The sequence below is a fragment of the Phyllobates terribilis genome, unplaced genomic scaffold (genome assembly GCF_046119375.1).
Source record: "Phyllobates terribilis strain yellow unplaced genomic scaffold, ASM4611937v1 Scaffold_3__8_contigs__length_932513732, whole genome shotgun sequence".
In the NCBI taxonomy this organism is placed as follows: domain Eukaryota; kingdom Metazoa; phylum Chordata; class Amphibia; order Anura; family Dendrobatidae; genus Phyllobates; species Phyllobates terribilis.
In genome coordinates, this window is record NW_027362763.1 from 284366671 (window position 1) to 284384425 (window position 17755).

The following is a 17755-nucleotide window of genomic DNA, read 5'->3' on the forward strand; positions in this document are numbered from 1 at the left end:
GAAACAGATGTGAAGCAATTCTAAAAAACAACTAAATATTAGGTTAGTGATTTACAGGAGTGATAAATCCTCAAGAAAAGAAGACATATTGTGAGTTTGTAAAGACAAATGCAGAGACTGCAATTTTTTAGAACAGCCCAATGTTCATTTTTTGTTATTTTCTGTAAAGTAATACATTTCTCTTCATATTTTTCAATGCATGGAAATAAAAACTAGTACAAAGATTTTGTGCATAACTCATAATTTTGAACCCACTGCTGTTATTTTGAACATTACTGTATTAAACACATACTGTATATTGGGAGTATATACTTCTACATACCTCCAATCTAAACTGCAATGGAAGTTTGAACAAAGCCTTAACTGTAGAGTGCTTGTATATGAATGTGAGTGTGTAGACAGGGGTCACTATAGACTACTTTGGTTGTGACTGCCTGGTCTATCATTGTGTTGATTTTTTCTGTCTCTGGGTCACTCGGATTGTGTTGTGTGAGTAACTTAATATTAGGACTTATGACATTTACCTTTTTAGTTAATCGCCAATTGAACCCTACAGAATAACAGACACAACAAGTGATTATAGGTAAATGCATGTTTAATATACAGTATAACAAGAAGACATAGTTGTCAAGGGCTCAGTTCACCCTCTAGAATGTGCTACTTTTCTATTATCCTTGTGGTTTTCTTGTTTCTCTTTATCTTGCATTCTTGAAACATTCTCTCATTTACTTGTTTTGCTTCTCGTTCACGTTGCAATATTTCTCTTGGGAAGAGGCTTCCCTCATCAAACACGGCTTTCAGGTCTACAATAGTGATAGAATCACATTTACATTATTCATGCGACTGGCAAGAGCCCAAAAAGACTTTAATAACACCAATGACTGCTAAACTGACCCAGTTTCACATTATTATCCTGTCTCTTATCACAGACAAGGTGACATGTTCATATGACCAAGGGCACAAGCAATCCAAAGTGAGGAACTTGTTTCAGTAAATACAGTGCATGCCATTAGCGGGTTTCTTCTTCCTTTTTCCCCGCAAACATTTCAGAGCATATTACAAATAAACTCTAATCTTCAGGATTTTCCTTTTAGTAAGACAAGAATTCTCATTAGTATGCCTTTGCCATAAATATACAAGGTGGATTTTCAGTTTGTTGTAATAACAAGTGGAGATAAGTACGGCATTTAAACCTGAACCCATAACAGCTCTATTCGTTTTTCACAATGTAAAGTAAGATGCCTTTGTGACATCCCCTCTCTTAAAATTAAATACAGTTCTAAACTTCTCCAATTGCAAAGAGGCAAAGTATTTTTCTTCTTCTTTCTTAGTATATTTACTGTAAACAAGTTTCAGCACCCTCTTCTTCCACTTGACAACACATTGGTAAATCCACTCCACTATTAGTATAAAAAAGTGGCATTAAATGGGGGATAGAATGGAGTAGATCCGTGGCAGATCCTCACAACATCTCATTTCGGTATTTGATACTATGTTGTTACCTTATGTTGATTAGGCAGGTATTTCTTAATCCCCCATGTGTCTCCATTTTTGAATGTCAAAGATGGGCACATCAGTGATCAGGCTGGCTTGTGGAAACGCTTCGGGACTAGAAAAATGTCTTACATATGTCTCTAAAGACAATTGAGATAGTCTATGTTCAATCATCATCAGTATTATTTTTTAAAGAAGTGGATGGAGATTGTCTTTTGCATTAAGGTTCCCTATCAGAAGGTTCTTTATCAGTAATATCATTTGGAATATACGTTACTATAGGACCTTATAGTTATGGTAGCTGTATAGTACACACAATATTACTGGTATTATTTTTAGGAATTAGGGTGGACCAGGGAATGTATAGGGTCAGCCATCATGGAGCGTGGGTACTATTGTCGATACTTTAATAGGGGGCCAACCTGCGTAGCTTGTCGAAAAAAATGATATGTGTCAATAGGGTACAGACAGAAACCATTGTGTCTCCCTTAAAATCTGTACCCTATATAGTATGTCCAGCCTCTGAGCCTATACATTAATAAACATTATAAATATTGTTTCTTCTTGTTCATTTTACGACCATTATGTGTTTATCTATGGAAAAATGCAATCTGTGGCTATTTTTTTTAATGTATAATAATAAAGATTAGTGTTTTCAATAATTTGGGATTTACGGTCCTTACTTAGTTTAACCACTTAACAACATGGCCAATTTCCATTTTTGCATTTTCATTTTTTCCTCTTCTTCTTCCCAGAGCCATAACTTTTTTATTTTTCTGTGCACATAGACATATGTGGGCTTTTTTTGTGTGGGACGAGCCATACTTTTGAAGGATACCATACATTTTGCCACATAGTGTACTGGAAATGGGAAAAACAATTCCAAGTGCGGAGAAAATAGTGAAAAAAAAAACCTCTGACATTGTTTTTTGGGAATTATTTTTACGTTGTACATTGTGTGGTAAAGATGACCTGGTACTATAATTTGGATCATCAGTACAATTATGGCGATACCAAACATGTCCATTTTTTTAAATTTTTTAGTGGTAAAAAAAATGAGAATTTGCAAAAAAATTATTTGGGGGGTTGTGTCGCAGTTATCCGAGACCCACAACATTTTTATTTTTTGATCAATGGAGCCATGTGATGGCTTATTTTTTGGGGGACGAGACAAAGATTTTATTGATGTCATTTTGGGATAGATATATAGTTTGGATCGCTTGTTATAGCATTTTTTGTGGAGTTGCAGCGACCACAAAAAATGGAATTTTAGCGTTCTAGATTTTTTTTAGATGGTGTTTACTGATTGGGTTAATTATTTTGATAGATCAAACTTTTCTGAATGTGACAATACCACATATGTGTATTTTTTAAATTTTTTTAAAATATCTATTTTTAATGAGGGAAAAGGGGGGTGATTTAAATGTTTATGGTTTTTTTTATTTTTAAATTTTTTAAAAAACATTTGTTTTACTTTCCACTGTTCTTAATAGTCTCTTTAGGGGACTTTAACCTGCAATCATCTGATCACCTGTGCTATATACAGTGATGCCACAGCATCTCTGTATATAGCAGTAATCATGATCTCCTTTAAAGTCCAACCACTGGCAGAGTTTCTAAGGATCTCCATAATGACAAGCACGGGGGTCTTCAGCAAACCCCTGACTGTCATATCAACCCATTAGCAACAAGCAATCTGGTCACGGGCACACCGATAGGCGCGTGGAATGACTCACCCCCATGCCGGCGAGTGTTAAATGTCCCTGTCAGAGTTTGAAAGTGCCATTTAACAGGTTAACAAATGTGGGCGAAGCTTTTCTCCACCCGCAATTTTTAGAGGCAGGTCCTGGCTGTGACACAGCCATCACCTGCTGAGTATGGAGTGGGCTCACACATGTCATGAAGGGGTTAGTTTTTCTGACAACTCAGTATATTACCTTAAGTCTGTAAGGCAAACATACTGAACTTTCCCTGGTCCAGTCACCACTATCAGATGTTACCACTCCATCCCAGATCATGGTGGAGAGTGTACACCACCAAGTCTGTATGATTGGCACTGCTACAAGTTTCAGGGAAAGTCCTGCTGACCAGCCTATCAGAAAGGTAGATCAGAATACCACTGAGAGGGTAAGCCAATCACAAGTGCAGATCAGTAGACCAATGAGGGGGCAGGTTTGGGATCTAATGAATGCTCTAGTTAAACCACCTTACTCATTTTGTCATTCTCAGTTATTGTATATCCTACAACTTTGGTGACCAAAAAACTAAGGATTAACTGCAATGTTTCTGACCTGGCTTTGTTCCTGACTAATCTTCTGTTTAACCCCTGAAAGCCCTTTTAGATTTTAGCCTTAAACCTCTCTCTACATCTGCTGATACTCCCTGACCTCCTGAACACTGAACTATTTTTTTTTAGAATATACTTTAAACTTTGATGTTGTCCTTTTCACTGTCTTTCTGGTATTGACCCGGCATATTTACATTTTCCATTCTATTTGCCCTTAGCTCCGCCAGCAGAAAATATGCAAAAGGGGGCTAATTTGAGGAATATGAGGTTTAACACATATTCTGGTTTGTTTCACACTTGTTTTCTTGTTTCCATATGTGCCCATTGATGGTTTTGTTGCCATCAGTCTGAATCTACAATGTGCTCATTCTATTAAGAACAAGGAAAACCTCTGCATGAACAGGTGCGTCCAAACTTTTTACTGGTAACGTACTATGGCCATGTTCTGATGACTTACTTTCAGTGAAGGTGGGGGATTGTACAATATTAGTAGTTTTCTCTTCTGCCTTCTCTCCAAAGTATTTGTCAGGATTTACAACAAAATCAGGCTTTCTCATTTCAGCAGTTTCCCGCAGAGAACTGATGTTTAACAAGCTGAAGGTACCTGCCACGAGTCACATAGAACAGTCATTAAACCTAGTTTGTAGAGTTTTACAAAGCTTCATGTTAATCACAACTGCAAATGTTTTATCTAAAATATAGCACAGCCACATGAAAGATGTGCAGTCACTGTATTCTGCTCAATTGAAAAGATTATGAATTCTTACAGGTAAAGTTACAATTGAAAATGTAGAAAATATAAAACATATATCTTGCTTCACAAAAATCTGTAATACAACTATAGTTTCAGGCCTCAACACTTGTGGGGACTTTATGCCACCCTGCCACATAAGGCCGGTGGTGTCATGCAGATATTTGGTGACATACTGTTGTATTATGAACGGCCTCTGCATGTGGAGGAAAGAGAAGACCCTATTCAGAAGATTTAAAAAAAATGAATGCAAAGAAAAAAGCCCGGACATCTTTAGTATTGAATTAATATGCTGATGCACAAATACGCTGTGGCCAATATACATCATATATACGCACAGTGTGCATACAGTGTGCGTCATACATGCATTCAGTGTGCGTCATACATGCATACAGTGTGTATCATATATGCATACAGTGTGCGTCATACATGCATACAGTGTGCGTTATATATATACAGTCAGTCATATATATATATATATATATATATATATATAGTGTGCGTAATATATGCATACAGTGTGCGTCGTATATACATACAGTGTGCGTCATATATGCATACATTGTGCATCATACATGCATATAGTGTGCGACATATATGCACACAGTGTGCATCATACATACATACAGTGTGTGGCAGTACACTGCAATTAATGCACACATTAATTCCGCTATTGCTATAGACATGAAAAAAAAACCTTAGACACTTTGTTTACAATTTTTGATCAAAAAGTGTAAAAGCCACCCAACCATGTCAAGTTGACCTCAATTTGGATGGTCCCTACAGTGGTGGCCAAAAGTATTGGCACCCCTGCAATTCTGGCAGATAATACTCAGTTTCTTCCTGAAAATGATTGCAATCACAAATTCTTTGGTATTATTATCTTCATTTAATTTGGTTGCAAGGAAAAACCACAAAAGAGAATGAAGCAAAAATCAAATCATTGATCATTTCACACCAAACTCCAAAAATGGGCCAGACAAAAGTATTGGCACCCTCAGCCTAATGCTTGGTTGCACAACCTTTAGCCAAAATAACTGCAAACAACCGCCTCCGGTAACCATCAATGAGTTTCTTACAATGCTCTGCTGGAATTATAGACCATTCTTCTTTGGCAAACTGCTCCAGGTCCCTGATATTTGAAGGGTGCCTTCTCCAAACTGCCATTTTGAGATCTCTCCACAGGTGTTCTATGGGATTCAGGTCTGGACTCATTGCTGGCCACCTTAGAAGTCTCCAGTGCTTTCTCTCAAACCATTTTATAGTGCTTTTGGAAGTGTGTTTTGGGTCATTGTCCTGCTGGAAGACCCATGACCTCTGAGGGAGACCCAGCTTTCTCACACTGGGCCCTACATTATGCTGCAAAATTTGTTGGCAGTCTTCAGACTTCATAATGCCATGCACACGGTCAAGCAGTCCAGTGCCAGAGGCAGCAAAGCAACCCCAAAACATCAGGGAACCTCCGCCATGTTTGACTGTAGGGACCGTGTTCTTTTCTTTGAATGCCTCTTTTTTTTTCCTGTACACTCTATGTTGATGCTTTTTCCCAAAAAGCTCTACTTTTGTCTCATCTGACCAGAGAACATTCTTCCAAAACGTTTTAGGCTTTCTCAGGTAAGTTTTGGCAAACTCCAGCCTGGCTTTTTTATGTCTCGGGGTAAGAAGTGGGGTCTTCCTGGATATCCTACCATACAGTCCCTTTTCATTCAGACGCCGACGAATAGTACGGGTTGACACTGTTGTACCCTCGGACTGCAGGGCAGCTTGAACTTGTTTGGATGTTAGTCGAGGTTCTTTATCCACCATCCGCACAATCTTGCGTTGAAATCTCTCATCAATTTTTCTTTTCCGTCCACATCTAGGGAGGTTAGCCACAGTGCCATGGGCTTTAAACTTCTGATGACACTGCGCACGGAAGACACAGGAACGTTCAGGTCTTTGGAGATGGACTTGTAGCCGTGAGATTGCTCATGCTTCCTCACAATTTGGTTTCTCAAGTCCTCAGACAGTTCTTTGGTCTTCTTTCTTTTCTCCATGCTCAATGTGGTACACACAAGGACACTGGACAGAGGTTGAGTCAACTTTAATCCATGTTAACTGGCTGCAAGTGTGATTTAGTTATTGCCAACACCTGTTAGGTGCCACAGGTAAGTTACAGGTGCTGTTAATTGCATGAATTAGAGAAGCATCACATGATTTTTCAAACAGTGCCAATACTTTTGTCCACCTCCTTTTTTAGGTTTGGTGTGGAATTATATCCAATTTGGCTTTAGGACAATTCTTTTTGTGTTTTTTCATTGAAGATAATAATACCAAAGAATTTGTGATTGCAATCATTTTCAGGAAGAAACTGAGTATTATCTGACAGAATTGCAGGGGTGCCAATACTTTTGGCCACCACTGTATGTCTAGTGAGTCACTTCTGCATGTGCCCAGAAAGGCCTCAAGTGAAATGGAAAAGAGATAGGAACCAGACTTAGCTCGTAATGAAACCTTTCTGGGAAAAATGAATGGATAAGGATGTACTGCCCATTAGGGAACCACACCGTCTAATGGAAACTGCAAAAAAACCACACTGTATGTATATATGACGCACAGTGTATTTATGTACTGTATGTTTGTATATTGGCCACACCGTATTTGAGCATCGGCAAATGTATGTGTCAAATGTAGCAAGTCAGTAATGATTTTTTTGTGCAAACAGACTTTTTTTGCATTTTAACTGGTAAACTTCCCAATGTTAGAAAAGAGTGGGAGACCAATACGTCAAATGTTGCACGTTAATGTAGAATTTTTGAATTGTGACTTTTTATGTATGTTAACCCCTTCAACCTCAAGCTTGTTTTCATCTTCATCACAAGGCCAAATTTTACAATTCTGACCAGTGTCAATGTATGAGGTAATAACTCTGGAACACTTCAACGGATCCCCCTGATTCTGTGACATATTGTATTTCATGATAGTGGCAACATTTCTCTTGAGTACACTGATGCCCCATATGTGGTCGAAAACTACTTTGAGGCACAGTGCAAAGTTCAGAAGGGAAAAAGAATATTGGAGTTCAGATTTTGCTGGATTGGTTTGCGGGTGCTGTGTCACATTGGCAGGGCCCCTGAGGTGCCAGAACAGCAGAGACACCCAAAAGTGACATCATTTTACAAACTCAACCACTCAATGAATTCATCTATGGGTGCAGTGAGCATGTTGACACCACAGGTGCCTCACAGAAATGTATACCATTGGGCAGTGAAGAAAGAATAATTACATACCGATCGCAGCATTTAGAGCATACATGTCAAACTCTGGCCAGTGGGCCAAATCTAGCTCGCAGGTGATCATATTTGTCCCCCGACACCAGAATCACCACCCCTATGTGGAATTCATTATTCTGCATGGAGGACTTTGTGGGGCTCATTATACTGTATGCTGGACTATATGGGGACCATTATACTGTATGAAAAGCTATGTGGGACCCATTATTCTGTATGGAGGACTATGTGGGACCATTATACTGTATGGAGGACTATGTGGGGCCCATTATTCTGTATGGAGGACTATGTGGGGCCATTATTCTGTATGGAGGACTATGTGGGGCCCATTATTCTGTATGGGGGTGTCACGGGTATGTCAGGTGTGATAGACAGTCGCTCTAGATCTGGCTGTAGAAGGTCACTGCGCTTGGCATTACAGACGCCTTCTTAATCCTTCTTCCCTTTGGACCAAGCGGTGACCTCCCTCCTGCTGTGGATTGACACACCCTTGCCTGGGAGTTTCATTGGGTGATTGGCAGCCTATTTAGACTACAAGGATTATCATGATAGGAGTCTTCCTAGGAAAGCTTGTTCACAACAATTGTGCAGTGTAAATGCCTTTTAACTCCATAACATTTATTGAGGCAAGATGCACACTTATAGATACAGATAGTCTTAAATCCAAATAGATGTGTAACATCTAAAAGGGTTTTCCATCATTAAACAGGCCATCAATATCTAGTTAATATCTATCGACTTCTCTGCCAGTGAGCTGTTTGAAGGATCTGCGGCTTTCAGCAAACACTGCAGAGTCTTCTACTGGATTCATCTGCAGACAATCTACATAGTAGCAGTTGTAATGGGAAATGCCGGCTATATTTGACCTATCACATGATCTAGTGCTCTGTTTCTATCCCATATACTTCTGTCATTCAAAAATCCTTAAAATGTTGCACCTTTGGAGATCAACACGCCACACTCCATTATATTTCCTTTGAAAAGCAAAATTAAAGGATGATTAGGCTGTCATAATCAGATCACCAGCTGTAATTTTGAGGAGCTTATTTGACCTGTTTCTATACTACAACACACTGGTACAAGTGCCCCAATAGGATTTCAAGCCTGCAACATTATTAAGATGCTCAGTTCCAGGTGGGATCAAATTCGACCACATCAAAGACCACCTTAATTTATAACTTCTGGATTTCTTTTAATAAGACAATGATATCAATGCCGCCATTAACCACTAGAATTATCCAGTTACTAATATAAGTCACTGCCTAGATTTGAGCAAAATGTTTTGCAGGACCTTCACCACTGTGAACCTCCTACTACCTGCAACATCCCGACACCAATTCTGATTTTCAGGCCTCTGCCTAATGTGTATATGATGATGCATCGTAGTGACTACAAATAGACATGGTAATCAGAAGAAGCCCCGGGATGCTATATGTAGTATAAGGTTCACAGTGTCCTGGTCAAGCATCCTCATCAGTAGTCAATGGCAGCTAAACCAAAGCAGTGTGAACCTCCTACTACCTGCGACATCCCGGCACTTTTTCTGATTAGCAGGCCCCTGCAATACAGTATGTGCATGACATTGCATCTTAATGACTACAAATGGGCTTATTACTCAAAAGAGGTCCTGGGATCCTATAGATAGTCAGAGGTTCACAATGCTCTGGTTTGGCTGACCTGGACTGAAGGCTTGGCCGCTGGAATAGAGTGGTGAGAACCTTGTTGCTCAAGTCTATCGCTGAACTATGAACTATGAACAGTGCAAAATATTTTATTTTCTTACCTGATATAAAGTTGTCAGAATATTAGACTAAATCTTTGGGTTTAGAATATTGAAATCCTACTTTCCCATATGATTTACAGTTGAATACTGATGGCAGTTACATTAATATTCATAAAGTGTGCCACCTTCATATTTTGGCTTGCTAATCACAGTACTATATTTGTAAGCAATGTTTTACATCAGGCTTCAAGATACCTTGCAAGTTTAATGAACAGTTTCCATTGTCACAAATCAAAAAACTTTCTTAGAGTAACATTGTGACTGGTGATATATTATTTATGATTATGATGCTGCGGTAAAACGATCACATCATAAATTTCATATGGATCAACCACAACAAATATGTCAGTGCACTTACCAATTGCATTTTGGACTGAATCCCCAATGAAGTTTGAATGTAACTTTTCTTTTAACCCATTTCTGCTGTAGTTTTTACCTAAAATTGTGTTTTCCCAAGGACTATTCCTAAATAAATAAAAAAAAATTAATAGATAATACAAAATGCGTTCTTAATTTATGTGGGTACAGTGCCAAAAGAAACAACTGGGATTGTAAAACCCATATGAATAAAATTGAATCTCCTTGCATTGGAGGATAGAATAATACCAATGTAAGAGTGTAAACTAGGGCATATTTTGTGACTCTCGTCCTATGGTGTGTCTGCTCCAGGAAAAAAAGTAGAATGTCCTTAAAATAACAAAACTTAAAAAGAAGATAAGTGCTGAGCAACATGGGAATATAGTATAAGTATAAGTCTAAGCCCTTGAGTTGTCTTCCTGTCAAGTAGTTAAAAGATCTACGGTATATAAAGTCAAAATTTTTTAGATACAGTTTATCGGTTCTTGAAAAACTTGTAAACTTATAATTTTGCTGCCACTACAGTCCTCATAGTAGTAATCACTTAGAGACTGATTATTCATGTGCTTCTTTTTTTTTTAAGCGACTTGTTTTTTTGCTTTGTGGTGTTGGCTTTTGTGTTTTTTTGCACCAAATTCTTCAAAATGGTGCACACAAGTTCATTAATTTTTGCACAAAATTAAAATGCTCTCAATTTGTCTTTTACTCTTTTTGCTCCTTTTTTAGAGAAAAATGTCACACTAAACTTTAAAGTGTCACATATTAGACTTCAACTGGAAAAAAAAAATTACATAGATTTTGTACTCCACTATAAGAATAGTAAAAAAAAATTGTCACATTTTGCAAAGTCACAACTTTATGAATTTGGCTAAAACCGCATTCATAATGCAGAATAGAAAAAAAAACTGAGAAAACCAAAACAAAGTTGGCATAAAAAGAGAAAATTAAAGGTAAAAGATACTATTACTATTACTAAGGTTAAGTTTCCACAATGAATTTTTGGTGAGTTTTTGACATTGCTTATTTTCTTCATGCAAAAAATGCAGCTTCTTACAGCTTCAGAAAAGTGGATGGATTTATAGAAATCTCATGCCCACAGTACTTTATTTTACGCAGAATAACCTGACCTGCGGTGTGTGTTTGAAATCAATTTTGCTGAGTTTTATGTTCAGATTTTTCTCATATTATTGTATTAGATTTGGAAAATCCGCAGGAAAAAACGCAAGCGTCTTTAGTGCAAAAACGCATTAAAACACCGTGTCTGCAAATTGAGATTCTGATTTGGCTTTTATCCTAAGTCATATTGCAAGACTTATTAAAGGGCCGATAGTGACTTGTAAGATTGCTGCTTTCAACAGGTGGCACTAGAGAGAGTTCTAGTTCTTTTCCTCTCTGAAGAGGCAATTTGCATATTTAATTTCCCACAGGAGCATTGCACGGTGAATATGCCTCCTTACATTGGTATGCCAGAGTCGGTATGTCACTCTACACAAGGAGAAACGTTACCCCTTAGACCTCAGTCCAGAGCCTCTCACCTAGCCAAATCAGATTTCATACTTTGCACTGATGAGGGGCAGTACCCCGAAACAACATCTGCAAATTGAGATTCTGATTTCGCTTTTATCCTAAGTCATATTGCAAGGCTCATTAAAGGGTCGATAGTGACTTGTAAGATTGCTGCTTTCAATAGGTGGCGCTAGAGAGTTATAGTCCTCTTCCTCTCTGAAAAGGCAATTTGCATATTAAAAACGCATATAATACACACATGACTTTATCAATAAAGTTTTGTGAAAGTCAAATACTAGGAAGTATGAAAAACAAATCAGCTTTATTTCAAACTTGACATACAAAAAGAGACAAGTGTTGAAAAAGCAATACAAACACATGTAAAGAAAATGCACACACAAACACAGAGAGAAAAACAGAAATAATATAATTTCTCTTATAGGTGCAGAAAATCCGCAACAACAAAACTCATAAAATACTTATGGTGGGAACATAGCCTTATACTCCAGAAGATGGCGCACAGACAATTATATATTGGGGCCTGAATGACTTAGAGTCTTCAGCAACAAATCTATCAGCGAATAAGGTAGGCATTACCAAGTTGTTTTTAGTTCACTGGACCAAAGTCACCAGGAGCAGATGAACTTGAGAAGAAAGGTAGTCCTTGGTGCTACGGAAGGGAAAGTAATTCCACACCTTTCCCTTTCAGAAGTCAGGTTAAGCTAAGCCATCCCAGTGGGCACAATGCTTGTCCCACTACTTTTCTAGAAACAGAATGGAATGTATCATTGCCTGTATGCCAGTGGTCTGGCCGTAAAAAATTGGAAATGTTTTAGGACATATTTTGCTAAAAAATGTTGGGACTTTTTTGCTTTTCAAAATAGTGTGTAGCGCTTACTGGGGGGTGATGTGGCCAACCACAGCCTGACAGTTGTACTGGAATTTATGCCAGAAATTGGTGTAAACCTATGTAAGCCCATAGCCGCTATAGACCAGTTTTTGGTGCATGGACAGCCCATTATGCATCAAATTTATTATGAGGCTTGCACCTTGTAATAAATGTAATACATTTTACTCCAGTGAATTTTTTTGACATTAGTGTAAAGAAATCAGGCTTAAGTAAATGTGCCAGTATTTTTTTCATCTTGACAGAACACGGAAACTCAGTGATTTATATAGTATGTTCAAAAAAACTAAAAAGGAAACCAGCCAGCTCATGGGGTATAAATAGGCTTAATCCTGGTCGGGGACCATGCTGCTGTGTAGCATTTCAGTGAAAATCCCAAAATGCACCCTTAATCGAGCCACAAAGATAGAGCATTAAATCTTCTTTATTAATTTGTAGAATTAATGCCATGATTAAGAGCAGGTAAGCGCCTCGAAACGCTTAGGCTCTGTACCACATTTTTATGATGTTTCTCTGTTACAACATGTTTTAATTCTACAAATTAATAAAGAAGATTTTAATGCTCTATCTTTGTGTCTGGACTAAGGATGCATTTTACGATTTATATTGAATGAAGCCAGTGCAAATTACAAATCGGGTTGAATTATTGAATTTTATTAACTCTTAATGCTGTTGGTGGAACGATATACAGTAGTCGCTCATTAGAAATGGCCTTCCAAGAAACTATAGTGTTTCCTCGTATGTTCTGCATTGTCAGGGTAGCAGGAAAGCTACCAATCAGTGATAGTGCCAGATTGCATTGAGAGTGCACCATGTAACACTGTATTTTATTAAAACACATAGTTTGTGTGATCTTCATATGGAATAACAATGCAGAGGGACATACATATATAACATGAATAAGTGATAAAAACAAGAAACACGACTGACAGACAGGTACAGGTGAGAAGGTCATCCGAGCGAGGGCTTGCAGGCTCATTGGCATTCTGCTAAGTTTTTCGGCTCTGCTGACCCATTGCAGATTTCACTAGGCTTTTTCATATTTTTTAGCCAAAACCAAGAATAGATAGTGAACAGAGAAGTGGTATAATAGAAAGCGTTCTACCTGTTGTCTTCATAGGATTCAGCCCCTATTTCAGCTGAAGAAAAATCATGCACAAATTACACTGTGTGAAAACACTGCAACTCTCATGCCATAATTAGTCCGTCACACAGTGACACTTTGTATTTATTAAAACAGTCCAAACTAGGACTACACAATAGCTAAATATAAAAAGTTCTTATATATACTGAGGTAGATCGGCTCACTTGGTTGCACATAGAGGTACACAGGAACACTGTCTCTTTTAATCTTCTGCTGAGTTTATTAAGAGCACTGCATAAACCATGGCAATGTTAGCAAAAAAACAAACACGGCCTTCCTGCCTAACAGGAAAATTAATACCTAACCATAACTTATGGCATAGTCTTGTTGCTATGGGTAATCGCCCGCTTCAGGAACAAAACAAGGTTTAGCTTTCCTTAACATGAACACCACAGCTCCAGAGCTTGTGCCTCCAGGCCCTCCCCACACCAAATGCTCTGAAAGGCTGTGATTTTATCCTCTAACCTCCTCCCTTTCTACAGGTGTTTAATCACCGTAGCACTAAGATGGCTGATTAACCCACTTGTGTGCTGGAACCTTTTTCCTATGTATAATTACAGCAGCTATTAATCTCAGTGCTACATATCTCCCCTCCAGTACTTTGCCAGCGACCTTGCCTCTATATATACATACTAGTGTATATATATGTGTGTATACAGTGGGTACTGAAAGTATTCAGACCCGTTTACATTTTTCACTCTTTGTTTCATTGCAGCCATTTGGTAAATTCTAAAAAGTTCCAAATTTATTAAAAAAAAAAACAACTGAAATATCACATGGTCATAAGTATTCAGACCCTTTGCTCAGACACTCATATTTAAGTCACATGCTGTCCATTTCCTTGTGATCCTCCTTGAGATGGTTCTACACCTTCATTGGAGTCCCGCTGTGTTTAATTAAACTGATAGGACTTGATTTGGAAAGGCACACACCTGTCTATATAAGACCTCACAGCTCACAGTGCATGTCAGACCAAATGAGAATCATGAGCTCAAAGGAACTGCCCAATGAGCTCAGAGACAGAATTGTGGCAAGGCACAGATGTGGTCAAGGTTACAAAAGAATTTCTGCATTACTCAAGGTTCCTAAGAGCACAGTGGCCTCCATAATCCTTAAATGGAAGAAGTTTGGGACCACCAGAAGTCTTCCTAGAAATGGCCGTCCAGCCAAACTGAGCAATTTTGGGAGAAGAGCTTTGGTGAGAGAGGTAAAGAAGAACCCCAAGATAACTGTAGCTGAGCTCCAGAGATGCAGTAGGGAGATGGGAGAACGTTCTACAAAGTCAACTATCACTGCAGCCCTCCAACAGTGGGGCCTTTATGGCAGAGTGGCCCGATGGAAGCCTCTTCTCAGTGCAAGACATATGAAAGTCCGCATAGAGTTTGCTGAAAAACACATGAAGGACTCCCAGACTATGAGAAATACGATTCTCTGGTCTGATGAGACGAAGATAGAACTTTTTGGTGATAATTCTAAGCGGTATGTGTGGAGAAAACCAGGCACTGCTCATCATCTGCCCAATACAATCCCAACAGTGAAACATGGTAGTGGCAGCATCATGCTATGGGGGTGTTTTTCAGCTGCAGGGACAGGACAACTGGTTGCAATTGAAGGAAACATGAATGCGGATGAAAACCTCTTTCAGAGTGCTCTGGACCTCAGACTTGGCCGAAGGTTCACCTTCCAACAAGACAATAACCCTAAGCACACAGCTAAAATAACAAAGGAGTGGCTTCAGAACAACTCTGTGACCATTCTTGACTGACCCGTCCAGAGCCCTGACCTAAACCCCATTGAGCATCTCTGGAGAGACCTGAAAATGGCTGTCCACCAACGTTCACCATTTCACCATGGAACTGGAGAGGATCTGCAAGGAAGAATGGCAGAGGATCCCCAAATCCAGGTGTGAAAAACTTGTTGCATCATTCCCAAGAAGACTCATAGCTGTACTAGCTCAAAAGAGTGCTTCTACTCAATACTGAGCAAAGGGTCTGAATACTTATGACCATGTGATATTTCAGTTTTTCTTTTTTAACAAATATGCAACAATTTCTACATTTCTTTTTTTTTCAGTCAAGATGGGGTGCAGAGTGTAGTTTAATGAGAAAAAATGAACTTTTTAGAATTTACCAAATGGCTGCAATGAAACAAAGAGTGAAACATTTAAAGGGGTCTGAATACTTTTCATATCCACTGTATGTCTATCTATCTGTCTATCTATCTATCTATCTATCTATCTATCTATCTATCTATCTATAAAACCAATTTCCTTATAGAATTTCCTTTTAGATTGTAAGCTTGTGAGTGGGACCCTCACTCCTGTGACTGTTGAACTGTATCACTCAGTGATGTCTTTATTGTCTGCACAAGTCCCTATTTTATTGCAAAGTGCTGCGGAATATGTTGGTGCTATAGAAATAAAATTATTATTTATTGAGGCAGCATTCTAAAAAAAAAGATAAAGACTCTAAAAAGATAAAGTCACTGCCTAAGAAACACCAGTTGTCACTTACTTAAAAGGCAGCTCCTCTTTGTGTTCGGTGAGGAGCTGTAAACCATGATTGTCAGATGGTGCTACAGTGTCATTATGGGGAGAAGCCATCCCCTCCACCGTTTCCTGTACATTGTCTAACTCATTATCACCTTCAGGTATCAGAGGTCGTTTCTCAATTCTCCAGTGCTCTTCCTAAACAACAGAAGACATGTATAAATTAAATAAAGAAAACCTTTGTCATGTTTGCATTGATTAAATCGTCAGGACGATCACTACCAATTCTTCAAGAGGAAGGGTCAGTGACTAACACAGTTTCCTACTTGCATTACATTAGTGACATGAATGTGTCCTAGTAGCTGGAGATGGCTAATGTGATTAAAAAGATGGAGAATGACTTGTATCTTACCGACGGAGCATCGTGTGAATAATTATTTCTATCAGATATTTCATCTATAATATTCCATAATCACAAATATCCTTGGACACCCTAATGTACAATATTAGAAAACATATAAATTGCATATGGATAAAACTCTTAAGTGATCTGTCTGCTTTACTAATAAAAATCTTTTAGGCTTTGAGCCATATGCTAAATGAATATGCCAGAATTTTCAATTTAATTTTAAGCCTTTACCTGTCCAAATATCCCCACTGTACTGCCAAACACATCGCTGACACATAGGCTGCAATCTGCAGATGCAGAAATGATGAGGAGACAGTGATCATGAGTGCAGGTCTCTAGGTGCGTGATGCAGTCACTGTGTGGCTGGAATGAGGTGGTTAATGGCGGCAGTTCCACGGTCTTCTGCTCACTGTAATCCATACAATACTCCTGCAGAACAATAAATATGCAAAGTGAATTTAAAAATATGTCACGTACTCTTCTAGGGAATTATATAGGAGGTAGAAATGGGCGAATTGGCTCGATCTGAATCAAATTTGTGTCAAAATTTAGTAAATTTGAAGCACTTGGCAAATTCATACAATTTACACTGCAATTGGGTACAAATCACAAAAAATTCCCAGCTCCATTTTACACAAAGCAGAAGATTTAATCAGCAATTTAATATTATTATTATTTTTATTATTATAGCGCCATTTATTCCGCTTTACATGTGAAAAGGGGGTATACATCGCAAAAACAAGTACAATAATCTTGAACACAATGTGACAGCAACTGGTACAGGAGGAGCGAGGACCCTGCCCGCGAGGGCTCACAATCTATTAGGGATGGGTGAGGATACAGTAGGTGAGGGTAGAGCTGGTCATGCAGCGGTGGTTACTGCAGGTTGTAGGCTTGTCGGAAGAGGTGGGTCTTCAGGCTCCTTTTGAAGGTTTCCACGGTCGACGAGAGTCTGATGTGTTGGGGTAGAGAGTTCCAGAGTAGGGGGGAAGCACGGGAGAAATCTTGTATGCGATTGTGGGAGGAGGAGATAAGAGGGGAGTAGAGAAGGAGATCTTGTGAGGATTGGAGGTTGCGTGCGGGTATGTAACGGGAGACTAGGTCAGAGATATATGGAGGAGACAGGTTGTGAATGGCTTTGTATGCCATGGTTAGGGTTTTGAACTGGATTCTCTGAGGAATGGGGAGCCAGTGAAGAGATTGACAGAGAGGAGAGGCCGGGGAATAGGGGGGGACAGGTGGATTAGTTGGGCAGCAGAGTTTTGGATAGATTGGAGAGGTGCAAGAGTGGTAGAAGGGAGGCCACAGAGCAGGAGGTTGCAGTAGTCGAGGTGGGAGTTGATGAGGGCGTGCACTAGTG

General features: G+C 38.9%; 1 protein-coding gene across 1 annotated transcript in view; it reads right to left on the reverse strand.

The window, feature by feature from the left end:
• Window positions 1-650: 650 nt before the first annotated feature.
• WDR49 (WD repeat domain 49) overlaps window positions 651-17755 on the reverse strand; it is a 337861-nt gene continuing 320756 nt past the window's right edge. The window contains exons 14-18 of the mRNA XM_073674828.1: window positions 16627-16824; window positions 16012-16184; window positions 9943-10049; window positions 4239-4385; window positions 651-803 (exon numbers count right to left, since the gene is read on the reverse strand). Coding sequence (XP_073530929.1) covers window positions 658-803; window positions 4239-4385; window positions 9943-10049; window positions 16012-16184; window positions 16627-16824 — 771 coding nt within the window. The 3' untranslated portion in view covers window positions 651-657. The remainder of the gene's footprint in view (window positions 804-4238; window positions 4386-9942; window positions 10050-16011; window positions 16185-16626; window positions 16825-17755) is intronic.